Source organism: Cariama cristata, unplaced genomic scaffold, assembly GCF_000690535.1.
Source record: "Cariama cristata isolate BGI_N322 unplaced genomic scaffold, ASM69053v1 scaffold1617, whole genome shotgun sequence".
NCBI lineage: Eukaryota > Metazoa > Chordata > Aves > Cariamiformes > Cariamidae > Cariama > Cariama cristata.
The window spans coordinates 5,188-32,587 of record NW_009626884.1 but is presented as its reverse complement, the minus strand read 5'-3'; the positions used below and the strand labels follow the sequence as shown (position 1 = coordinate 32,587).

Below are 27,400 nucleotides of genomic sequence, written 5' to 3'. Positions count from 1 at the left end.
AGAATACTGTTGGTGTAATTGAGTGAAATCAGCCTCTGGGATAAGCTGATTATAGGTTGGTCTCTTGGTTTGTTTGTTTTCCTGGACAAGCAAAGCTGAGCTGCCGTGGTATCAGCGTGGTTTGCACGATCCTGTCATTTAAGCAACAGAAGGACTTCTTTTTAATCCTCTCTGAAGAACAGAACAACTCAGATTCCACTGTCAAAGGTAATATTTGGGGTTATGTTTTGAATCTGTAAGCTATAGTTAGACAAGAATAACAAAGTGGCAAAGTAGTGACTCAGAGTGATAAGGAAAGCTCTGTTAAAAGAACATTAAAAATGGAATTGATATAATAATCTTAACTATTCTTATAACTTGTTCAGATGGTTGCTTAATCTTGGATTCACCCAGGTGCTAAAAATACTACAAAGAGGAAGAGAATATCCTAACTTTATTAGAATATTAAGTAGGACATTCAGATGATCTGGTAGTGATAATTTCATCTCACAGATACTAAAGATGTGCATTACTTTGGGAATCATAGATGAAAACAAATTTGGTATATAATCTACAGACATTTTCAATACTATATTTAAATGTGAATGTTTGAAATGGATTTATAAAGGAAATGGTCATTTTATAAAGTCACTTTAATTGTAATGGACAGCAGTTCTGCTGAATTGTAGCTATTTTGACTGTCTAAGATCTGTACATTTGCAGGCACCATGACAAAAGGACTAATCTCAGAATGAGTAAAAATTACAAGGGATGGAGCCTTTGTCTTTTATGTTCTCTTCTGTCATTAGCCAATGATCAGATTTAACCAGGATCTGTGCTCCTTGCTGCTTATAAGATGCAATAAGCTACTTTTTCCTCAAAAAAGGGATCTTGCTCAGAGAGCTCCCTCTGCTTTCCAAATCCCTGAGCTACAGCTGGCACCTGTGTTAAAGGTTTATGCCCTTCCTTCTCCTTATGCTCTTTCCACTTTTGCACTTTCCTCTTTCTGAAACTGGATGTAGCAGACACAAAAAGTTGTAAGGACAGTCAATAGCCTCACATACTAGCATACTGTTAAAATTTCTTGTCCTAACTGGAGCCTCCTATCCACGCAGCACTGTGCAACGTATCCAGCACAGTTTAAATAACATCAGTATTTTCAGAGATGATTTTTGGGACTGTTGGGTACATTTCTTTCATAGATTCAAAGCTGATAATAAAGCCTCCTGGCAAAAGGAGTGGGGGCTTACATGATTTTTGAAATCTCTTATCAGAGTGAGTACAATAGAGCTGTTACAAGTTCCAGTGAGCAGCAAATGCTGAGATTGCTGGTAGTGATGCGGGTGTGAAAGGGATGGGCAACACAAAAATCTCAGAATTATTTATCTAGCTGCCCTACATTAATAAAGCTTTCCTCCAAATGAGATACACAAAGAGCTTAAAACCTCCAAAGTATCAATTTAGGGATTAATTTCATTAAACAGTATTCTTACACTGCTCTGAATAACTTATTCTGATGCTCTTCTCTACATATACCTATAGTCACAAAGGATGAAATAAAAATTAAATGATCTGACAGAAGCAGCAGCAGTGTTTGGGATATAGTGACCTCCTGTGAGTTTGAAAGTGACAGTTCCATTACAAATAACCCAGCCTTGAAGTTTAGCAAATGAACACTATAAATGAGGAAAGATATTTTAAATATAATTCTCCACTCATTTTGTCAAAGTTCTTTTTATAACTATCTTGTGATATTGCACCTGTGCTACATTGACTGTATTTCTGTATAACAAAAGACTTCATAGCAGCTTCTGCTATTAAATCTTTGCACAGAGATCTTCTGGGAAATATTTCTCTGTAAACTTTAAGCAATTTAGCAAAATGGAGACTGTCACTCCTTGAATGCCTGGCTTGCTGTGGTTATGATAAATACCAGGAAAGGCACAGAGAGGGTCACTGAATATCTTCTCCCTCAAGACAGCAGTTGCCATTCACTTTTTTCATCTCATTTTGCAGTACTGAAGATGTCCTGGTTCTGGTTTTATCTGCCTCTCCATCTTCTCATGGCAGCTTGCTTGTGTCATTCCATAAAAGCACCTACTACCAGTTCCCAACAGAGCTTCAAGACCGACCTCTTCAATTTCTACCACTCCCTGATACTTGCCGATGGTAAGGAAACTACAATTCACCTGCTGAAGGATATACCTAAAAGGTAAGAGCAAATCAGTCGCTCCTATTCTCAGATACTTCTCTGACACTGGTAGCTGCATGCTATCAGTACAAGCCAAGAATCACTACGCATCTGCAGAACTCTATCGGTGTCCACTGAATTTCCAGAGAAATACCCCATTGCCGTCAAGCTCAAGTATCATTATATTGCCCAGAATCTGGAATGACCCTCTGAGATGAAGTTTCGATTTACATACGCATTTCGGGCAGCTTTCTGGGGTGTTCATCAGAGAAGCAGCAAAGCTGATACTGAATGGGCGGGCTCCAACAGCAAACAGTTGTGTCACATACACAGCCTGGCTTCAGAAGTGCAGGGACACATCAGGCATCCTATATGTGCCATAAAATACAAGAATTTTAGCTAGCAAGCTAACTGTCCCCAAAAATCAATAGAATATCTGCACAGACCTTATTAGAAAACCTTCTGCCAGTGTCCTGCATGCTGGAAGTGTTTTTGTTGAATGGCACTAAATCTTGCTAAGACCAAAAGTGCTTTGCATATGGAAATTCCACAGATGCTTCACTTCCCCAAAATATCTGCAAAGTTTTCTGCCACATCTATGTAGGTGATCCAGATATTACAACAGGCACTGCATCTTGGGTAGGAAAGACTGATCTGCTTGTTTGGGAAGATATGCACTTCAAGTGGTTTAATCGGACTTTGCTTTGGACAGTGACCAACACACAGATTTTGATGTACACCCGAGCAGAGTGGTCATGGAGCAGAGAGTGAGCCAGATGGTTCAGTCTTGGTATGCATTGCACAGAAACTGGAACACGGCACATGTTAATGTGACAATGCTCACAAGAGCAAAACTAGGAGCCCTCCATGTTAAAGGCAAATGGGTATTGAAATCTGAGGAAAAGTGAATTTGCTATGCTCTCGTGGCATAACATTAAGATTGCAACCAGGAAGCAAAAACCCCTTCAGTTTAGCATGATCAGGTAAGGACCTTATGAACCCCAGAGTGAATTTGCTATGCTCTCGTGGCATAACACTAAGATTGCAACCAGGAAGCAAAACCCCCTTCAGTTTAGCATAATCAGGTAAGGACCTTATGAACCCCAGTGTCATCCAAAACAGGAAACCAAGAAATGACAAGTTCTGGCTTAATGTAAAAGACTCAAGAATGTGGAATGGTTTCCAGTGAAGCTTGACTCTGACCCAGTAGCCATATCCTGAAAGCAAGCCAGACCTCTAGGCTGACATGATCTATCCATAATGACTAGGCTTATCTCACTAATGAACAAAAAAAACCCTTGAATTGCCCTCATTTAATTGCAGAGTGACCCATGTCCAAACATTTCTGTGGCTGTATACAGTTCATATACACCAAAACAACAGAAATAAGAGGCTGGACTTTTTTAAGCAGGAATTGAAACCTGACTGAGCAGACCGTCGCTTTGTACTGCTCACGCACAGCGGCCTCTGTCATGAAGGCAAGTAAGTTAGAACTGGCCTGGAGGAAGCTACCATTGACATCCAAAAATGTTCGGGACTGGCTAAAGCCATTCCATTACATGCATTTCATCTAACACCCAGGAAGACCTATATATGCAAGCATGTATGAGGGAGGATAGGCTCTAAAGGGCTTTCACTGAACTCTAGTCAGGAAATCCTGGGAAAAAGCATACCAAATTACCCAAAGTCAGTCAACAGCTGATCATCTAGAAGGCAGCCAGTTTAATCACATCCATCATCCAAAATAACCAGTTAAGTACCGAGATACAATATTCACCAGAAGCGTGTTAAAATTCAGTGGGAAAAATACTGCCTATGGTAAGTGGATAAAACTTCCAGCAAATATTTGTGGGTTAGAAAAAACCACAGCATGTATTCTTCCCACAGCTGAAGATTTCAGACATTCACCATCCCCTTGTGTTGATGCACCTCAAAGGGCAACAGTCATTTCTACCCACAGTGGATTAACATTCTGACAGCCATCAAAACAGCTGATCACAAGGAGTCTCAGGCAGACTTGAATTTCCTGACACTTACCCTCTGTTTTTAACCCACATTTACAGGTACTACTTTGTTTTGGAGGAAGGAAGAACCCTTGCACCCTTCACAATAACAGTGACCCCCTGTGATGTTCCCATTGAATGGAGCATACTTGTGCACAAGGCTTCAGCAAGTTTCCTTGGAAAAGCAGCACAAGGTAAGACCTTTGGTCTGCCTAAGCAGAGACAAAGAAAGCATAAGTTATTCATAAGGAGTTGTGTTACATGAAATTCCCCACAAGCTTAAACATTTCATGCTTCCTTCTCCTGTAAACTACCATGGGCTGAAGAGGACTTCCCTGTCTCCATGGGTGAAATATGGGAGCCCATGGGATTTTGCTGCCAACTCAAGTAAATTAAGAATTACATGTAAAAAGTCTAAGTCTAAGGTTAATATTTGGGAACAACTCTGGGTCTTCAGGGCTCCACAAACACAGATCAGCTTCATGAGCTGTTTGTACTGGCCCAACCTTCCTTCTGCTGCCTCAGCTCTTTTTCTGTGGCTTAGGCCACTTGAACCACTCATTTTGCTCCCCACAGCAATGCACAGAAGATTTAGCCATTTATTTTTCTAGGAATACCATCTACCATGGCAGTGGGCATTATGCTGCCTTTAGCCTAAGATGAAATTCCATTCTCTTTCATGATTTTTTTAAACTAATTTTTCAAACTAAAATCTGAAGCTGTATTAACAAGTTCTTACCTGTCAGGCAGGTACACCTGACTGAGGAGTTCAAATAATGTTCCTTTGAAGTGACAAATTTTCCCTCTTCAAGGGAGACAATGGCACAAAACTAAACCAAAGAAAACTCCTTTCATAGAAAGTATGAGTCTCCTTGAAGTAAAGTACCTGAAGAGACAGCCATTGGAAGAAAATTGTAGGGACGTCAGGCACAATATAAGTCAAGCTTTTGCAAGTTGTGGTTTTATAATTATAGTCTTTTTGAAAAGATAATTCTACAACTGTACTGCTAAAATAAAAGCTACTCAAACTTTATTTTAATAAATTGTCAGTAGCAAAAAGTATTTTTAGTTATAATTATTGTTTTCAGGAAGAAAATAGGATGTTCCCCGACATATGAACAATAAAACCTACATGACGTGCTTTATTTCACATCTGTTGAAACAAAAGTTACAAGTCTGCTTTTTGCCTGCAGGTGATCATGATACACAAGAGCTCTCAAAATCTCAGAAGCCTCCAAGCATAGTGTCCACCATTTTCAACTATAAGGGAAATTCTGTAGAGACTTACATGGGTATGTCTTCTCATTCTGCCCTTTACATGCTAGAGTTCTTATCCACTGAGCGAGACACACACATCACTGTGTACTTAACAACTGACACAACATCTGGGCACCTTTATCCAGAACTTCCAATGGATCCACGCATAGATGTTATTGGCATTGGGCATACAACAGCAACTCTGACCTGGAAACACAGTCCCTCTGTCTTGCAACATAGAGAAAACATCCAGTACTGTCTTCTAGTTAATGAAAAACACAACTATAAGAGCTTATGTGCTGCTGAGACAGCAATCAGATCCTCTGGAATGAAACTGCCACCTACATTAGCTTTGTCTCTCTCTCCGTACCTTCTTGATCCACAGCAGGTAATGATACTGTCCAACAGTGAACTGAGCATCATCAACAAAGTGAGTAGTGGGGAAGTCAGGCAGATATGCATGGGTACCAAGAACACTTACACAGTGACCAATCTCAGTCCCAGCACTCAGTATTACTTTGACATTTTTGTTGTTAATCTCCTCACAAATGCCAGCGCTGCTTACACTGGGACGTTTGCAAGAACCCTGGAAGAACCTGAACCTAAAGTGACAGAACTGAAAGATGGAAAAGTGATTCAGGTTGTCCTGGATGGGAAGAAACAGAAATTCTACAGTCTGCAGTACCAGGCAAGGCACAAGAAAATACAATTCACCTTTCAGTTGTGTTATGGCCAAGTACGGCTTCACCTAACAAAGAATGGTAAAACAGTAGCATCAGAAAACATCTCAGGACTGAGGTATTTCTCACTGAAAGGAAAGCTGCTGGACACATATTTGGTGCAGATGAGATCCACAGAGGAATCTAACTCTTCTGTGAAAGTACAGGTGTCTCCCCATTTCCACAAGCCCTTATTCCCACTTCTTCCAGAGAGCTTAAAAATCAAGTCCTTCAGTAAACTGAGGACCTGCAACTCTGTCACCATTGCCTGGCTAGGAACACAAGAGGAGAGCAAGTACTGTGTGTACAAGAAAAGGATTGAAGACCATCAGGTCTGGATGGAACTGCAGAGTGCGGACAGGTGCTCTGGGCCTGAATCTCGGCCCAAGTCAGAGAAAGTGCTGTGCAAGTATTTCTACAATATAAATCTCCAGCGAGCCGTCACCACAGAGACCATCAAAGGGCTGGATGTGGGAACACTTTACTTGTTTGATGTTTATCTCTTTGGGCCATCTGGCATCCCCATCAGATATCACAGCAAAGTTGTGAAGACCAGGAAAAAGTGTTGAAGGTTTTTAAAGAGATGTTTTTAAGTGAGTGAATGAAGACTATTATCAAGATTTATGCCAATCCATGTCATAGCCTGTGCAGTTCAAAATACACTGACACACAAAAAAATTTAAAGTCATGAGATTATACGGACAAAACATCTTAGTTGTCTAGATCATTATGCTTACTTTTGCATCCTCTCTCCTGTATAAGGTTTTTTTTTTCCCCTCAGCTGTCTCATTAACACATCGAAAACAGGCCTGTGAAACAAAGCCATGCACATGGAAATAAAATACCCACAATGGTACCGAGGAGAAATAGACTGATTACCTAAAATGCTTCTGAAATTCAATACAGAAGTGATGGGCAATACCTCTCAAGAAGCACACATCATTATTTTAAAGTCCCAGAGAGTTTCCCACTTTGTGTGACTCCATCAGCTAACGAGGAACTGGGAGACCCCACAAGTCAAGCTGCTCCTTAGAAACTGAACTTCCCCACTGCTTCAACAGGGATGGAGACAAAAAGAAATAAAAAAACCAGAACAGTAGAACTGGTATAAAGCTCCACACCTTGAGTAAAGCAGGCTGAAATACATCTTCCCCTAGTACCTGCATGTTTGCTTGTCTTTCTATAGAGAAACTATTCTATATTTTCTATTTCTATAGAGAAATTGTGCTTGGTTAGAAGTCGACAAAACTCAGGCCAGGAACTGGCTCTGGATCCAGCTTTTCTCGGGAGTATACAAATACACTGCTGTGCTGATGTCCTTTGAGGAAAACAGCAAGTAAGAAATCTTGCCATAGAAAGGAGGTTTTTATCTGTAGTCTCCCATATCAAGCCCATGTCTATCACCATGTGACTCCTGAGTGAAATATACTCACTCTTTACATCCTTAACCTAGCCTATATCAATGAATGCATTGCTTTAGGAAAATTAAATGTGATTTTCCTATTAAATATCATGGAGGGAAAATATTTGTAGTAAAAATCCTCACAAATGCTTTTTTGTTGTCTCGTTTCCTTGATTACCTTCTTTAGATGACAAGAAACATAGTATAAAAAACATTGAAAAACATTAAAAGTCTTCATAAAAAAACCTCTTTATGCTCAATTTCAATTATCAGCAGAAAATATTTTGCATGTGTGCTCTTGGTAGGTCTGGAATTTACATATAGAGATACAACAGATTCACTGACCCAGAGGTTGCCAGAGAAATCTTGCCTGCTGTAATTCTTTTTTGTCTACAATTACACTAAGCAAAGATATAAATTACTAATTCCATTATTGTATATTTCAAAAGTTCACTTGCAGTTCAGGGTCATCAAGGTCCTAGTTTACTCTGAATAATTATTAGCTCTAAGGATGCTTGGAGGCAGTTGGTAAGGACTGAATCAGTCACCTGTGCGCACACAGAGGATTATGCGTTTCCTGCTCCGAAGACTTTACAGCATTGTGCACCCTGGACAGTGCACGCTGTGCATTAGCGGACTCGTTAGTCCCAGAAGAAGGGTTCTGGCCTTCGCATGGGATCAGCTGCAAAATCTGGGATTTGGCTAGGCTTTACCTTCCTGCAGGCACTCTTCTGGATTGAGCAGTGCCATGGCAAGAGCCAGGTTCTCCGTGACCTCCTCCTCACGCTCTGCAGGCCTTCTGGCTAATTACAGGGGCTGGCAGCTGCACTGCCTTCTTTCCAAGGCAAGCCTTCTCTTCATTTTGCTTCTGCCAAAAATAGTCTGAGCTCAAAGAGCAACAGAGGTCATCTCCACTTGGAAATCTTAATGTTTTCTTCTGCCTTCCTCCTCAATTTCAGGCATTTATATTCTGGATGAACTTCACTTAGATGCCCTACAAATTACTGTAATAACATCCATAATAGTAATGGAGGAGAAACAGGAAGATCCATTTAACTGCAGATACAATATACTCTTAATCCACTGCCCCCAGCCTGTCAGAGCATTAACCCTTGCTTTTGCCCTCTGTATACAAATGCCACAAAAATCTCACTTGGAAGAGGAAGATACACTGGCACCTTGCCTGATACCAGTGCTTCTACTGAAGAATATCTTTCACAACAGAATTGGCTTTAGACTTCTCAACAAAACCTTGGTTTAGGGCTGCAGCCAAGAGGTCTGAGAAAGGGATGAAAGGAGCATCTGGGAGAAGGAAGAAAGGGAGTTGAGCAGTCAGAGGTGATACCTAAGCAAAGGTTTGGTGCAGCACTGAGTTGACTGACAGTTAATCAGAATCCGGAGGGAAGGAAGTGCAGGTATTTCAGGAGGAATGTAAGAGCCAAAAGATTCTCCTCCTCCCAGACTAACCAGCTCCTCTCCACTCCACCTGTCCCTGGCCATTGCCACATGCAGAGGACTGGCTGAGGCAGAGTCCATTGAGGAGCTCTGAAGACCACGACTTGCTGCTCCTGCAGCCCCAGCTGTGACCCAAACAGAGCCGTGACTACTGGGGGGGCTGAGGCTAGCCCCATGCTCGCAGGAGGAGCTGCCACCCACGCATACCAGTCCCTCTGTCAAAGGCCCCTGCGCATAGAAGAGAGAACTTGGCTATAAAGAGGAACATGCTGTTCTGTCAAAACCCATTGCCTCTAATATAGGCAGAGCAGGCAACCTGCCCTCCAGGGAGCAGCCCACTTTGCTTATGCATGCAGCCAGCCGTGGTCTGTAACACAGACCCCAGGAGCAGCAGGGAATATTCCTCTCCATTGATCTTTCCACTGTGATTCTGCCTACATGCACCAGACCACAAACCTGTTTTCAATTCACTCATGCCCATACCTGGCTTACGATGTAGCCTTTGGGTGCACTGGTTTTTAAGTTGAGCTTGACTTTTCTGACTGCTGTCCTGGGAGTGAAGTTTCAGAGGTTTGTCCACAACAAACCCAGAACTGCTGTGTTACACCATTGATGCTCTTCCTAGCCCTACCAACTGCTTAGGTGTGCAGCCCCCTGACTTCAATGCTCAGAAGCCCTTCTCTTTCAAAGCTGTTTGGCATCTTCCCACCTTCTCTCCCTCCCATTTGACTAGTGCTTGCCTACTGCAGTTTGACCATAAACATTTCCCAAGCCACATTTATGTCCTCTTTTCTTTATGTTTTCTGCCATCTTTCTTGCCAAATTTCTAAGGAAGCTCAGTTCCTTCAGTCCAGCCTCTCCTAAGCTGTCATCAGCTCTTCCCATCTGCTCCCCATCCCTGCTGAATCTGAGTCACATAGGAAGTGCTGACAGATATCTTCATGGAGAACATTTCAAGAGCAACATTTTGCTTTTGTGGATCATTTAAAGTAAGTCCTCAACATCGTTATCAGGCCAAAGTATTTTTCCTGGTGTTCAGTGGTGGGCCCCAGCTTTTGTGTGCTTCCAGCTATCATATCTCAAGTCCTGTCACAGCTGAGATCAAAGCCTAACACCATGCATATCTTCGCATCATTTTTGCAGAATTGCTCCCATTGCTAAACCACCCCCCCCACATGGGAAGTAGAGGTCAGGGGTACCAAAACCAGAGAGGGCAAGTAATAAGAGAATACAAGTTTCATATCTATGTCCCCTTCCCCCAGCAGGCTCAGCCTCATAAATCAACACTTGCATTCTGGAAATGAGATGCAGGTATCTGAAACAGTGAAATAATAAAGCACAGACTCCTAAGTTTTCTGCTGTGTATGCCCATAAGCCACATACCAGTACAGCAAAGGGCTCTTCAGCATCACTTTCCAGTATTTCATACAACTGCTATTGCTGGAAACTCTGAAATGTAACTTAAATGAGCAATTAATACTGTCTTAAGTTATACACTTTGAAAGATACTGCTACCTAAAACTGGTGTAGAGGTTTCTGACACTGGGTTCAAGGATGGATAGCATTTATGAGTTAATATTTAACTGACATTGAGAATCATCTTATTTTGTCATTCCCATTTCTTCCTGTATTTAACAGCCCATTTATTCATTCCTTGTTACTCTGAGTTTCCTAACAAATGTAAATACCCTTCAAAGTGGATCTGGTCATCTTTTAGAAATCGTTCCCCATCTGCCCACAAATACATTCAGGGATGCATTCAGAGCTTTGAGCAAAATATGTTTTTTTAGTTTCATCTTTGTATCTTTGCATGTTTTTCTGGTTAATGCCTTCCCACTGGGAAGACTTGCTTCTAGCTTAAGCAACATGTTAAAAATAGTCTTGCTATTTTGGCCCCAGGTGCCGGACTGAAATCCTGCTCACTAATTGCTTTCAAAGACACAGAGCTGATGTGTATACATGAAAACAAACAGATCACCCCCACTTTGGGCTTCATTACTATGAACCAAGGACACCGCAGTTAAACATCCTGACTGCATGTAGCTTTGCACAAGGCTTAAAAGCTAATTTTGAAAATCAAATAATATTAGCACTGACAGCAACTCCAAATAAGTGACCCCAAAATGCCAAAGGCTTTCAGGTGCTATTAAAGCAACTGAAGCTCTCTGGCATTTAGAGAAAAATGGATGACTTGGCAGCTGAACACTCATTCAGCAAAATAACAAACCCAGGCAAAACAAAATAGATCATTGTATCTTTGGGGATGAGGGTAAACAAAAGATGCATGGCTGCTCAGTGTTACCAGCACATGCTAGACTGAGAAATCAACAGCATAACAAAGCACAGACAGGTGAAGGTGCTTCTCTTGCAAAACAACAGGTAATTCCCAGGCAAGTCTGTCAAGGAATATTAAGAAATAGCATTGTAAAAAGCAGCTAAATTTACTAGAAGAGGCAAACAATAAGTGTGTCACTCTCCTGCAATGCATTCTTCTGCAAAGAAACATGGTATAACTCAAGGATGATCCCAGGGGATACCAGGCTAACAATGGCTGCCGGCATGAGCTGCAGTCGCTCCAGTGAGCGATGCTGCCAGGAGGTGGTTGAGCCCCCCAGGCAGCCACCGGACCTGCGGGCACCGCACCGAGCATCAGGCTGTACGAGAAGCGGAAAGAGCTGACTTGATAAGGCTTATCAGGAGAAAATATTTCAGAGGATTTAACAAGCCAAGCATCTTGCTGATAAGATTAAGGCAGAATGGATAGAAGAAAAATCCAAGGAGCTTACATTTTATTTTCTTTTAGTGTTTCAAGTGTTCCAAGTTTGGGTTGGGTTTTTTTGTTTGTTTAAAATTAAAGTATATAAAAAGGGACAGACAAGGAACAAAAAGAAAAGAGATGGGCGATGTGCTGAAAGGACTATAACATCAGTGTTCCCGCTGCCTCCAAGATGTTAAAGACTGCCATCACTGACAGGGCCAAAGCTCCTATGAAACAGAGAAATACAGTGGTGCCGAGGACAGTCAGAGATTTCATGAGGTCGAAGTGATGAGCATTAGTTCAGACACAGCCTGCCCAGCAGGTTGTGATCCCAGGCAGCCCCAGGTGTCCCCCGGGCACTCCATACCTTCTCCCCATAGTGCCCTTGCCCAGAGGGAGGTTCGCTGGGACTTTACTTCCCTGTATCACTGACACCACTCAGCAGCGACTTACCTCCCACCAGAGCAGGAGGTCCCACCTGTACTCTGGGACATAAGCTACAGAGTCCAGTTTGTCAAAGGTTTATTCTTCGGGGAATTTTGTCACTGATCTTATGGCCTCCACGAGAGACTGAGGATTTGCTTACAGGGACTAAGAGCCATCCCTGGAAAACTGTATACCCTGTCCTATACTGCCTTTGCTCTGAGAAAGGTTATTTACCATGCTGCTCCTCTACCTCAAACTTAGGAAAGCATTTGAACAAGGATAGCCATCCCCTGGCTGGCAGGGGAGCAGACCCAGGAGGTACGCACCAGGGTGCTGTTTCCTTGGGCAGGAATTGGCATCAGTGACGCAGACTCCAAGATGGTGACCTGGGAGCTCAGTTTGAAAAGGGTTGTTTCAGACTCCTATGGTAATTTGCTCTGAAAGCAGAACCCAGTAAGAAAAGAGACCTTCAGAGGCCAGGGTGGGAGCAGAAAGTATGAAGAATCTGAATGTAATGAGGTAAAATTTGCATTTGTTAGCAGCTTCCAAGGAAAGGAAGGGCCCAGCCTGGATCCACAGTTTGCATCTAGCTCCCATTTTGGTAAGTTACCTACTACTCAGGAACCCTTTTTGCCTGGACTGAGATTTCTCCAGAAAGACATTCATTTTTCAGCAGGGCTCTACAGGAGCTCTGATAAAAGCTGCCAGTGGGATTCATCAGTCCCGGCCCTTCCTACAGCATTCTCCAGGCACTAGCACCACAGTGGAAACTGTGATATCAATCACTTTTTCATTCTCTTTCCAGCAGAAAGAAGATTGTGCTCAATTGAGGTTTACTACTGATTCACTTCTGTCTCCAAGACTCAGTGCTGGCATATAAACCCACTAAGCCATTGGTATTCCTGTAGGTCATGACTCGCACAAATAGGAGAACTCAGCACACAGCATGTTATCTGTACTGAGATGGTGACTAAGGAAATACCCAATCTCTGAGTCTCCTTTAGAGGTCACTGAAAATAACCACACACAGCACACTGTTAAGGTAATGTGCTGTAAGACCTGAATTTCACATCTAACAGCTCAGCTACATAAAAAAACCACAAAACCAAAACAGGGACCTGAAGCAGACAGTCAAGTCTAGCTCTTCTACTTTTACTTTCTTCTGGAAGGCATATGTCAAAACCAGCCTGGCAACACTCAAAGTGGTACCACACCACACAGCTGAGGTGGTACCATTGTTGAGGAAAAACGTCCAATTTAAAGACAGAAAGTTCCAGTGCGGGCTCCCATACCTTCTGTGGAGGCATGAGGAGCCTTGGCAATGGCTTTAAACAGGTTAAATGCATCTTCACTATGAGCTTAGGGCATGATCTGTCTCTAAGGCCAGACACAAGAACTAGAAAGTTTACGGTTGGCTATTTGAGTGGATCTCTCGGTTACAGGAGTGCAGAAAAGCAGCTTTCCTGCCATGTCCTAGTGGAGAGTTTCACAGGTATACCCCTGAAAAATGGCCGAGAAGCCCAGCTAGCAACTTGACTGGTTTCCTAGGCCTCACTAATGAGGTAAGGAGGATTCAAGGCTGTTGAGAATGAATGCCATCTGGCATGCTTCTGCATGCAAATAACAACATTATGATATACCAAGTATATTTGTAAGACTGGGGGAATCTGTAAGGCTTCCTCCTGAACCCATCTTCATTTTCATAAGACCTATGCTCCAAACAACTTTATATGAAGTTGCACAGTGGTGTCTACAGATATCAAGTCACCCCTGAACAACATGTGCCCTAGGCACTACTAACAAAAGGAGCTAAAGCTCTCTCCACACACTCACCCTGACACACATGAGGCTCCTTAACAAATACATGCTTTCAAATCCCATCGAACTTGTTCTGGAAGAAGTTAGCCATGAGCAGGGACTGGAAAAAACTTGCCATAAAACATAACTCAGAAGATGTTTCAGAAATGAAAAAAGTACAAAGGAGACTGAAAGGAGTGGATGGGTCAGAGTTTAGTTTCCCATAATTTCAGGAACTAACAAAGCTACCAACAACACACACACTATTGTTGGCTCTCACTGTTTCTGGGATGCTTGCAATATTGTTATAAGATTAGTGGTGTGGGACAAGCAGAACTATTACTATTCCTTGCAGTGGCACCAAGGGTTCATCTCCTAATGCTTCACCCTCTGAACCCCTATAATTAGGGAGTTCATTCCTTCCTTCTCCTTTTCCCATTCTTGATACATAGAAAATAGTTGTATGCATGAGCTACTTGGCTTAGCAGTATCTCAATGTCATGACTTGGGGCCACTTTCATGATTAAGCATTTGGAGTTGGTAGTACCTGTGACCATGGATTGTCAGCTGCAGATTCCTGAAGGATCATGAAAGCAAGAACAGTTTTCTTATGCTGACAATCAGGAGGCCTCAGGATGCTTACTGTATGTGGTGAAAAGTTTTAACCTGGAGGATTCTATGGCCTTCTTTCATATAGAAGAATCCCAACCAAAGAGGGAACCAATATAAAGCACTACTGTCAGCCATCAGTGCCTTCAAGGACAACAGTCATCTACCCACAAAGGATTTCTTTCTCTATCTACAACTCAAAGGAAACAATTTTGTTATTGGGTTGACCTAAAAAAAATTTTAAAGAATTGTATTCAGGCAGTTAGTTTCATAAGTGGGCCAAAATCTCTGGTTTTGTAATGTGGCACGGTCCTCAGAGCTAGATTTCCAAAAGCATATAGTGCCAGTTTCTCAGCTCAGATCGAGAATCCACAAATTGCCTAGACCATCACAAGTGCTTTGCACATATTATCTCTTATTGGGACAAAATCTTTTAAAATCTGTCCGTAACTCAATGAAACCACAACAGTTACATCTGCAAACAATTTGGCCCACAATATTTTCCTCCTTAGTCATGCTTACGCAAAGGAAAAAAGCTACTTTTATACCAACTACTCTATGTTATTCACATGTAGTGGTGCTCAACTTTCTAGAATACTGGGAGAAAAAAGCAAAGTGTTTTTTTTTCTTGTCCCAGAATAGAATTTAATTAGCTACAAAGAAAAAGTCACTTCTAACCTCAAAATACAGCTATCCTATAGATAAAAAGCAGGCAGTTTCACTTTGAAATGAAAGTTTTCTAAAAGTAGTATCAGAACTCCTGTTTATGCAAATAGTTTGTTTGCAAGGGTAGTTATTCTTGAAGAAAGGACTCAAAGATGGAATTAAAAGGTGATTCAGAACATGCAAAAAATTGTATAGTTCAAAACAGGACATTAGAGTGGAAACCCACAGCTCACTGTTGGGCACAGTCAGTTCTGACTAGAGTAACTGACAATTACATTATTTAATAGCCTTTTGAGTCTCAGAAATTGGCAGCAAACCTAGTATTTCAACTATTTGGATAAAACTGTTCCTTGTCTCTAGGGTATTGCTGTTTATTTGCCTCAACTCTATTAATTTCATCTTAACCAGGTATTCAGAAAATGTGTGATAGCAGAATTGATCAGTCAAAACATACTGAACATTCTTTTCCACAGAATTGAGAAATAATTCATTTAAGCAGTTCTTTTGCAACATCCTTTGGCTACACTGTCCCTCCCACTAGCTTCTTATAAGGATAAAGAATTACATCTATTATTGTCCCACTACAGCTTCTTTCTCTACAGACTTTAGCAAAATATTCACATACATTTTTACTTCATTTAGAGCAGGAAGTTACTTTTTTTTCCCCCGCATAATAGAACAGTTCCCTATCCACTCCCCAAGAAAAGTACATAAATTGTCACAGCAAGGCACAATGACATCCAATAGTAAAACTGTAAGCATGCTCATGTCCTGCTGCTAAAGTAAATTTAAAGGTAAGCAAATGCAATAGTAAAAAAAAATAAGGCAAAGCCCAAATCTTAAGTGTATGAGAAGGAAACTAGAAAGGATTACCTACAGCCTTCACACAGGAAGGAGCAGATCCATGTCTCTTAAGGGTTACCTTGGGCAGGTAAAGACTGGCTTCCAGGCTATAATTCATCTATAAGAACCAGACCTGCTTCAAGTGTCTCGCCAGACTTTGTAGAGTTTCTAGACCTGTTGTGGCTCACAGCACCTTTCTCCTGGTAGGGACCCTCAACTGCTGTGGGAGAGTCCCTCGGCACCCCCTCCGGCATGCTGCCTGCCCCAGGGGTTGCGCTCAGGGCAGAAATACCATCCCTGCAGAGAGCAGAACTGCGCCGGGATGCTCGGAGGCTATGAAGATGCTGTAAAATGAGCGGCATTATTGCCATGCATCCATACTACATATCCCACATTCAGAGAGGCATCTTTCTGTGTCCTGGGAATCACACAGGACCAGCAAACTGCAACATTGTGGTAAGAACACAGAAAAAAAAACATTCTAGACAAACCTAGGATCCCTATCTGAATTTTCTGTTCCAAATAGAATAAGGTTGAAGAGCATATTGAGGTTTTCATTTGGCCTTTTACAAAACTATGGCTTATTTTCAGAAAGCAGCTTCGATATAAGTTCTGGTTGGTTTGGTTCAGGCTTGTATCCAAACCTTAAAAAAAACCCAGTTAAAACAGTTAAAGGAAGTAGTATAGGGTTTACTGTACTTTTTCCTTTAACAGTGAAATGTTTTGACTGGAAGCAATTTGGGTCAGGAGCCATTTATTATATGTACATTCAGGCCACAGCACTGATCCTGATGGACCTCAGTGCAATAACTACTGTGGTGGGTACCCGTTGTTTATTCTCACTTTAAAGTAACCGAATGACTTTACCATTAGGTGGCACCAGAGAATATTTTAACATTAATACGAAGGAGCACTTGCACTGTAGTCTGGAATAGTTTTAAAGCAGATGTAGCCACTAAATTAAAAAAACCAGTCATCTTTGCTATGCATATGCATACTTTAATTACTTGACTATAAGTGATAGCTTTACACAGCTCATCAGAAAGCAAGATACAGCTAAATTCATGATTTCTTTATTAGCAAGGTTTTTTTTTTTTCCTATTCTTAATCACACATGAGAAGTATTTAATGTGAAAATACCATACAATTTGATTTAACTGAGACGAATGGCCCTGTAGTGTTTTATTTGTCTTACTGAAAAGAGAAGTATATCTCTGCCCAGACAATTCCAAATGTAGGCTATCAAAAAGGACCCTCTCAAGAGTCCCTGTGCATAGCTGGTACAACTCCAGCTAGGTCTATGAATAATTTACCAGCTAATGAGCTCTTTTCTGTTTATGAAATAATACTCTTAAGAATAGGAAGGCAGGACATAAGCAGTAGCCATATGTTTCTTCTCGAATTCCAGCTAGACAAATGACCTGAAAATTGCTGTTGCAAGAACTTCTAAAACATATGGCTAAGTACAGGGAATTTGTTAACTTCTTGTGTCAGATCCAAGAGTTTCCAATTATCAACAAAAGATGGCATACCAACTCAATTACTCCTGATATATTCCAGTCAAGACAGATTCCAAGTAACCATAGCTGTGTGGGTGTATGTGGTTTGAAATAACAAGAATCACTGAAAATTTAGTGTAAATAAAGAAGTAGACCTTCTACATCTCACATCCAGACAAATGTGTCCCACTGTGCTGAATGTGCTTTCAACAGGAAGCAGGAATTTTTAGGCATTCTACCAATGCTGATTTCAAGCCATCATAAACTATCAGAGGTACATTTACTTTCCAGCATTACAGAAAACTCCTGCAACAGCTTATTTATTTCATTTGTCAGAGTGGAAAAAAAAGACATGTTTCTTACATAAGATAACAAAAATGTACTAAATAATTTTCAATTACTTTTTTAAAATATTAATTGCAGATTGCTTTTTAAGACAACATCCTTGTAGTGCTGGTTAAACATGAGGCTACAATTAACAGTCGGAACACTGGTACATTATGCACATTAACTGATACATCTGACTAAGCAACTGAGTCTGGTCCCATGTTCTTACTCACAGGAGTACTTAGATGCAGACTCTGCAGACACAATGTGTTTTCATACCATGCCTGAACCAAAGAATCTCTAGGCACGCTACTTGAAAGCAAGATAAAAAAAATAATGACTTATTCACAATAGTGAACCAGAATTCAAAGAATCGCTAAGGAAAACAACATGAGGAACACATCTGTAAACTAAACAATATTTCATATTCATAGTGTAAAATTTATTACATCATCCTAAGAGCTATATAAACTGCCAAGGATTATTCCCACTGTACTATGTCAGCATGTCAATCCAGGTCAATGACAGTATATTCTTCACTAAGAATTTTTCTGGGTTAATTTTTGTTTTAATCACACATTGATCTTCCAAGGAAGATAAAGGTCCACAGGTCTCTTCATTCCGCATTTATATTTGAATTCAGCATGTTGAAAGCCACTGCTTAGGTCCTTTACATTTAGCTTCCAACTACTGCAACAGGTTAAGGTTTAAGCCGTGGGTGGTAGCAAAACATACTAAATGACAATTATCCATAGGCAAGCCAATTACAGAGATGCTTGCTTTTTGATCAGTCACAGCCCTGCAGTCACTTCTCAGAGGTAGGTCCCCTTGGGTCAAGTCATGCAATCCCTACCAGAGCAGAATTCACTTACTACGCTACAGACCTGCGGCTTGGCTCTAGTGGGAGTACGGCCTGACTAAAGGCTGTGGAAACAGCCCCAACAGGCCACTTACTGAGGAAAAAGCCTGAAAGAAATCATGCCACTGCTGAAGCGAGAGGAAAGAGCCCCACAAAGCCCGAGAGCCTCCTCATCGTCCTCAAGATTTCCAGCCAGACAAGTTGACTATGAGGGCAAGTGGTCCACCCCAACCAAAGTAAATAAAATTCATGGAAAGTACTTAGACTAAACATCAAAATAACTGCATGTACGAAAGATGTTTTTAAAAGTCTGGAAATGCAATCTTTCCCTGGTGGCTCAGTTTTCACTAATTTAACCAATCCTTCATTTATTGTATCGCCTTTAAGAGTAGTACCTGAGCTATTAGTGTAAAAAACAGGCAGATTTTTTTAAAACACAGCTCTGGTCTAATTAATGTGTCATGAAGAAGAAAACTTGATTTTTCACCTCTTTTTTTTTTGTACCTGCCCAAAGTTATTTAACTACAGCAGGAAGATTCAAAAAACTAAAGATCATTCTGAAACCCGCTACCTCTGTGCTATCTGAGTCTAGATGACTGATGTATTTCTCCCAAACACAAGATAAAAACTAAACTGTTGTTCCTTATCACAGCAAATAATATCTGGCACTGTTCATAGGAATTTCCAATATTAACCCACCTGTAAACCAAAGAAAACATTTTCTCATAGCTCAGGAATCGGTGCTATGGCAGCTCATTTGTAAGACACAGGAATGTTGCTTGTGAAACTTAATCTGGTATGAGCCCATGGGGTTTTTTCAATGATTAGCTATTGTTTTATCAGCTCCATGGTGCAAAAAGAAAAGTTTCCACCAGAATGTTAATGGTATCTAACTGCCAATGCTTCCTCACCACCAGAATAAATATTAGTAGTCAATAGGTTTTCCTAAGTGTCCTTATACACCTTTTTTCCTACTAAAGTGTGGAAAAATATTCCGAAGACTGTGCTATGAATTAAAATATCTACTTCTAAGTCAGCAACAATCCACCTGCCAAACACCAGTTCCCACTACACAGTAAGCTCCCCTTGTCAAACTTAGGCTCTCTGACTTGCATATAGCAACAGCAAAAAACATATTTTTAACTCCTTTTCATGCTATTAATTTTGTTGGGAATTGTACTTTGTCCCTGAAGCAGATTGTTTCACATGCTGTAGCTTAAAGTATGTGACTCCATTCCAGCAAAACACTGAAACAGACACATGAATTCAATCACATAACTAAGCCTATTGATTCTGGTGAACCTATTTGTATGCATAAAGCCAGGCTTAAGCACCACAGCGAATGATGGCCTTTCTTTATAATCTTATATATTGTCTAGAATCATCTAGCTGTCTTAATGTCAAGAAATGTATCTGCAATCAGCTTTAGCTATTTCAGAATAGCTGTGTCCATGTTTTTTATGGTATTAGCTAAACATCGATATTGTGGTACCACGAAGTGCCTACCTCAGGGACCTGAACCCTGCTCACCTTCCCTCCTGAGGGACAGGATATTACAGGCAAGTCTTGACTATTACAATCTCAAAGGGGATTTAAGAAGTCTGTTCTTCTAGATGAATGTAGAGAGTTACTACAGTAACTGTACATCCACCAGTGGATTATTTGTCTGTTCTGTATTTCTGGACTTTTTCTATATATATAAATGATTACTTATATGTAATAATCTGCTCTCACCTCAAGACCTACATGCTCTTTGCCACTCCAGCACCATTCAGTTTGTTACACAAAATGAGTTCAGGAAGGGTACAGATTAGTTAAGTGAGCTTCATTTAGTGTGCAGCATCTGTGCAGAAGCCCTTATATTGCAATATTACATCTCATAAATCAGAGCCCCCATCTCCCTACTTTCTTACATCACTCTCAGAAATTGTACTGCTCTTTGCTAACTCTGCCAGCTCTTTCTTGTGCGTGACAGCCATATATACAGAAGGGCACTGCTCCTCTTAGTTGGAATCACTGCTGCACCTCTTAGGATTCATTTGGTTCCACAGTTTCAGCCAGTGGTTTTGTACTGAATGTGAAAAGATTCCTTTATTTTAAATATCCCAGAGTCAGATAAGACACACTCAGCCCATTTTAGTATAAAATGCATAGCATTCTTAAAGCAAAATGTGCAAAACTCCCACAACTATTTAAGTTAATAATTAAAAGGCCTTCCCCTAGGGTTAACCAAGTCAAGTTAGTGATTCATCTCATTTAAAAGTGCACATACTAGGACAAAAAAAAAGGAATGGAAGACTAATTATTTGCATTTCATCCATGCATAGTCCTGTATTATAACTGCATACAGAAGCACAACATGCATTCAGAAGCAAAATATTGCCACATACTTTGGTAGTTGCGACAGAGTGCAGCAAACCACATACCTTGAAGTCATCCAAGCCTCTCAGTGCCCCTCAGATTGCTGCAGAAGACATACATGCATATCTGGAACTACTCTGGTGACTGCTCTGGTTCAAACACTATGGTATTCACTCAGAATACAGGCAGACTTGTACAAGTGAAAATACATTTGTAAAGTTACCTGTACTTTGTACCTCCTCTGTGGTTCATGGTGACTTGTGACTGGTAGCCCTAGCCAGTCACTAGTCCAAACAACACTTGAAAAGCAAATTTGCTTTAATCCCAATATTGTTTGCAGCTTTGCAGGAGGACTAAACCATAGAAAGCAGCAAGTGGAAAAAACATTTCCGGGTGCACAAAAAGAAATTAGATGCTTGATTCCTATCGTAAGTGAATCAAAATTGACTGCCTAATTCCACCAGTTTTCTGAGAATTTTTTTTTTTAATATACTCACCTACATCAACTAAATCCAGAAAGACAATAATTCCAGCAGTCTTTAGTTTAGCACTTTGGAAAGTAGATCTGTGTCTGCTGCCACCAGAAAATTGCTCAGCAGAAAAACAACCACACACAAAAAGTGTGGTCAACCTCACAAAAGATGCCTGTTTACTTGATACCAGCCCATTCTAACATGTAGCTTCAGGGGAGAGACTAGTTGCTGCCTCCATTAGACAATAAACAGTGCTCTCATTCCAAACCTAACTCTGTCCCCATGCCCCCATCTATAGAAATCAAAGCATTACGCAGAACAAGATAAAAGAAACAGCTCCAGCTATCAGTAGAGGTGCTGTATTTCCCAAAGGCTGTTATCACTCCATGCAGGTGATACAACAGGGACCATCTTTGAAAAAAATAAAATAGATGAACCACAGTCCTCAGGAAAAAGTAACATACAAAAGAAATACAAGAGTGCAGCACCAAATCCAAAACCAGAAAAAAGTGAGAGACTGAAAAGAGAATCAAAGATGATACTAAAATTATTAGAAAGTGTTTTTTGAACAGTTAGGAGATAAAGAATGGCCAGATTTGTCAAGAATACATCATGGCTTCAACTAGCAGATGTAGTCTACAACAATGGTAAGATAAGCCTTTAACAAAGTTCTATATAACATCCTTATAAGCAAACTAGAAAATTGTTGTCTGTACTAAGTTTCGAGAATAAGAACATACAATGGTTTGAAATGTAAGTTCAGGAAAAAAACTCAGTATATTTCACATGAGAAGAAAATAGAATCTTAGACTGAGTTAAGGTGGAAGGTTATCAAACCCAGTCCCACTGTCAAAGCAGGGCCAATTAGATCCAGTTGCTCACAGCCTTGTCCAGTCTGGTACCCTTCTGGTATCTCCAGCAATGGAAAACCCACACTCTTCCTGTGCAATCTGTTCTAGTATCTGCCCACCCTCAAGGTGATTATGCTCTAAAAAAAATATCTGTTCAGGACTGTGTGCTAACCTGTGTCCACTACCTCCATCCTGTCATCAAGCTGACTGCTCTTTTAAAAAAAAAAGAATGGCTATCAATCAGGCAAGACTGCAGCCACAGTAACACTGGAGATTGTGCTGAGGGCAACACCAACCGTTCCAGAAAAATACTGTTGAATTATTTGAGTTTGGAAATAAATACTAAGTTATGGCTCAAACTATTTTTCTGATTAATTCTATGTTGACACACAGTCTTAGTAATTACAGTGGAAGCCCAGGTTTGGCTTTACTACTTGTAGCCCATTCATGCAGTAAGGTAGCAAGCATTCCTACATAATTAGTCTTGCTAATAATTCTGCTTAGAGGTGTTTTTTTTTTTTAAGAGCAACACAAACATTTGCCCACAAATCATCAAAACACAGGATTTTTTTGAAAGTAGCATTTTAAAAACTAGCATATTAACAAAGTGAGAGTCAGGTATTTATTAGGCAAACCAGAGAACATGCTTTGTGGTATTGCCAAAGAGTATTTGTTACACTAAGATCTCTGGATGAAATCTGTATCTGTTACATGAGCAAATTCATTTACTCTAACATGTCTGTGTAAAAATGTCCAAAAGCAAAATGTATTCCTTCATGTCCACTGAAGTTCTTGGCCATTTACAGTCACTAACCTGACAAAACACTATTACAGACTTGTTTTAGGAATGTAATTCAGTCATTTCAGTGCTTCCTGTGTCTGCCTCCGTGGGCTAGTAAACTTGACTTCAACAGTTTGGTTACATTAACCTAGCTTTCCTTGCCATTACTATGATGTTTTTCTTTCTTCTCAGTACTATGAGTCATTTCCTTAAATCTCTGCTGGTTTGGCTGCAGCCTTTGGGATAGTAGGAACTGCCAATGCTCCTCTTCCACTTCTGGTTTTAATTCCACTGTGTGCTAGAACCACTTCTATATTACATTGGTTTTATCCAAGGTATTTTTGTTGAAACAATTAGGTTTTCACCTGATGTAAATCATCCAAGCTCAGCTGTCAGCATAGCTTCTTTGAAGCCATACAAGTTTAGTGTTGTTGAGGGCCCAAGCTCTATGTTCTGTTACCATTCTGATAAAGCCCTTGCAGATGATGAGCTGTTTCCCATGTGTTTAAGAAACATGGCTGTACCACTCCATACTTTCATTCCTCAGTTTAGACTGAAGGAATAGAAAGAAATCTTTATGCCTAAGTATGTAAAGTCTTGTGATGCATTTTGATGGCTCAGGTAGTCCTCTAAGTATTCCTAAGCCTTGGGCATAGGAAAGCACACACACAAAATAAGAAGAATATCAATACATGAAATGTTTGACCTTCTGAATGTAAAGTGTTTTTTTATTATTCATCTATTACCCTACTGGATCACACACAGAACTCAAGCCAAATCTTAATCAATAAATCCAGATGAAGAATAGAGGTTTCCCAACAGATACAGCTCAAGATGATAGATCCAGAAGAAACCAGGTAGAGGTGTTTTACATCATCTTTGAACCACTCGGGATCAAGACTGTTACCACTACTGAAACAGTTCTTATTGATTGCAGACTTTAAAAAACTCCATATAAGATACCAAATGGCATTCCACAGTGTCTGCTTCACTAAAGTGTCACACAGATAAGGAAGAGAAAAAAGGATGACTGATGAAACTACCTCTGCATAGGACCAACATACTGAGAAATAGGGTAACTCCAGCCTCTAGTCACCCTCCCACTAACACCAATAGGACTGGTGCACCCCCCAGCATCACAGGAGCCAGCGGTAGTTGCAAAGCCAAGCTGTTGGTGCTACTCCTCCTGCTCCCTCTGCCCATTTAGATCATGGCTGCATTTGCTTCAGATAGAAACACACTGGAAAAACTAAGGCTACTTTCCTCCCAATCATGGCCCATGTTTAATATTTGCATTAAAATAAACTAGTTTTACCAAAAATTTAATCACAAAATAGCTCCTTGCCCTTGGTAGACCCAACACCCCAGAAGGGAAGAAATCTTCCCCTCTCTCACTCCTAAATTAGGTATTAATACAGCATATAATAAATTATGAGATCTGAAAGAGAAGAAAACAAGACTGTTCCCACACGTCCTTATAATGCAATTTGTACAGCTTGGCTACTGCTTTACATATAGCTATAGTTAACATTCAAAGAGGTATTATGCTGAATTTAAGGTAATAGCTATACAAATGCAAAATAGAAAGTATTGAGGGATATTGTCTCCTAAAAATTCTGCCTGTTCTGAATTACTATAGCAAAATTAAGCTTCTGTGGCATAGTGCAGAAAAAAATCAGCTTCCTTGTGCTTATGATGAGGCAGTCTCCCTCTTACTCAGTATTTGTATGTCTTCTCATAAGGACAAGAAGTTTTTTGCTCTCAGAGGCAGTTCCACATTAAAGTTCATGGACCTTTTGTCTCCCTTCCTTTACTGGAGGTCATATGTTTATTTTGTCTTTGAAAACAGAACAAGAAGTTCTTCAGGAACCATATAAAACTAAAGACAACAAAGCTACTAAGAGTATTAGGAGGGAAAGGGAACTGAATAAAAACCCAAGAGAAGATCTTTTTCAAGAGTAGTTTTTTTCCCCTACAGTTCTACAATCCAATGAAGTATCAGGTCTACTCAGTTCAGCAAACTATTTTAGATAAAAAACAAATTAAACAAGTTCTTCAATTTCCAAAAGGAAAGGAAAGTAAAAATCAATCCCTATTTTTTTAATATGACTTTTAATTCCCTATATTTTGTTTAGCTACATATACCTGCATAAAGTAGACATCAGTGTTACTTTGGCACTAAATCACTGGCAATTCTGAAATAGCAGCATTTACTACTAGAGGAATAAGTGACTACAGAGGGTGAAGGGTATTGGAGAAACAGTTGCCTCAAGTTCAGATCGCAATTCATGAGGTTCTCTTTGTTTTTTCTGATACCATTCCGTATCGCTTTGTGTTACTGAAAAACTTGATCCAAAACTCAGTATAGCTCTACTAGCATCACCTCTAACATTTCACTCACAATTAGACAATTTAAGTTTGTAGTATTGACACTTACACACTTAGGATTGTGCTCCTTCTCAGAAATCATGGACAGCCAGCTGATAAAGGGCATTCCTACAACACGAGGCAAGGCCCTACCAGGGAGCAGCACGGGCAGGGCTGCTCCACAAAGCAAGCCAAGCCAGGAGCATAGGTCAACAGAACATCACCAATCCAGATGCAATTTCACACTGTCTCAACAGATCGGGAAGAACAGAATGCTGGTAACAAGTCCTATCAACAGTCTCAGACATGGGTCAGAGATGAAACACCAAGACCCAGCCAGGCAGCCCACACAGAAACAGCAAAAGACAGGACAAAAAACCACCTACCTACAACACAGGCCCAATGTCCAGCCAAGCCAGAGACAGAACAAGAGACTGAGCTCCAGCATAGCCCAAACCAGGAATAAGTGCTCAGTTCCAGGCTTAAATGGAGCTCCTGGGCCCATGGGTGGAGAGTGTAGGCAGGGCCCCAGGTGAGGGTGATCAGGGAAATCAAAGCCTATTAGTGCACTCAGAGCCCTGACAGTGCAAGAGTGTGGCTGCTGAGGAGTGACAGGTGAATAATTGTGTGGAATAAAAGCAAGCATGTTTTAATTGTTAAATCTATCTAAGTGTTTTTTTACAGAATAATGATTCACAGAGTGCAAGCAATTTTATAGTAATGAAATCAAGTATTAGAATTGTATGAGAAAACAAAACAAAAAACCTCCTCAAATCCCATTTTTTGGTTTGATTTCTGGTAGATAACCGAAGGTTGATCTCAGCAGCTATTAGCCTTTACTACTGAAGTGGAAACACATTAATTACTCCCCCCAGCCACTTTACACAATATGAAAGCCTTGAGTGACCGAGGCTACCTGTGCAGTGTAAAGGAGAATTTTTCTTAGTTGAAGGACTATTATAATAATTTAGTAAATGATATCTGCTGATTCAAATGGAAGAATAGATTTTAAAAATGCATCATTGCTAAATGCAGCATTTTAGCTATGCAGGATGCTAAGAATGTACACTACATGTACAAACACTAGCAAAACGAAAATGACCAGAATGTTATTAATAAAGAAGGTCAATCCCTTTGGAACTTGACTCTAGAAAACACTTTAACCTTTCTGTAATTTTATTTCTGTTAGTTTAGGAATATAGAGGAAAACTGCTTAAGTATACATTTTACTTCAAGTGAAGGATTAACTACCCTCAGTGGTAAAGTTATATCAGAAATTATTTTAGATACCCTCTCCCTCTTTAATAAAGACACTTTTTCCTGCCTGCCACTTTAAACTTGAGTGAAATAGAAAGAATGTGAAATACCTAAAAATCACCTGTGAAGATTACAGTGGCAAGAGGGGAGTTTCAGAACAGGAATAATTTTTCTTAATCCAGGGAGACTTTTTTCCAGTGGCTTCTAAAGAAAAGAGAGAGAGTCTCTCTTCCTCTTCAGTAAGGAAAGAATATGGCTATCAAATTCAGGATTTAATATTTAGATTCTAATTTACTTAAAACATTACAAAACAACTTTTCCTAATTTACTCATATGTAATGCAGTTCCTTTGACAGCAATGCAGGATATTACCTGACATGACAAGGAGATTGTCAGTGCAGTATTCATGTTCTCAGTCTTTTTAGTTTCTATAGTGCCACCTCCAACTACAATCTAATTCATGCTATTATTTATTAATTACTCTTCTTACAAATTAGGCAATCAATATATTTTTTTCTAA

General features: G+C 40.3%; 1 protein-coding gene across 1 annotated transcript; it reads left to right on the top strand.

Moving 5' to 3' along the window:
* Nucleotides 1-2,003: 2,003 nt before the first annotated feature.
* Nucleotides 2,004-6,718, top strand: NDNF (neuron-derived neurotrophic factor). Its single transcript, XM_009704204.1, has 3 exons — nucleotides 2,004-2,191; nucleotides 4,234-4,367; nucleotides 5,367-6,718. The coding sequence occupies exons 1-3, from the start codon at nucleotides 2,004-2,006 to the stop codon at nucleotides 6,716-6,718; spliced, it is 1,674 nt and encodes a 557-aa protein (XP_009702506.1).
* Nucleotides 6,719-27,400: the final 20,682 nt, after the last annotated feature.

Bases quoted from the DNA above. Each gene is read 5' to 3' on its own strand.
- NDNF (XM_009704204.1), top strand. From the start codon at position 2,004: ATGTCCTGGTTCTGGTTTTATCTGCCTCTCCATCTTCTCATGGCAGCT. The intron at 2,192-4,233 runs GTAAGAGCAAAT...CCACATTTACAG, and splicing joins CTGAAGGATATACCTAAAAG to GTACTACTTTGTTTTGGAGG. The intron at 4,368-5,366 runs GTAAGACCTTTG...TTTTGCCTGCAG, and splicing joins CCTTGGAAAAGCAGCACAAG to GTGATCATGATACACAAGAG.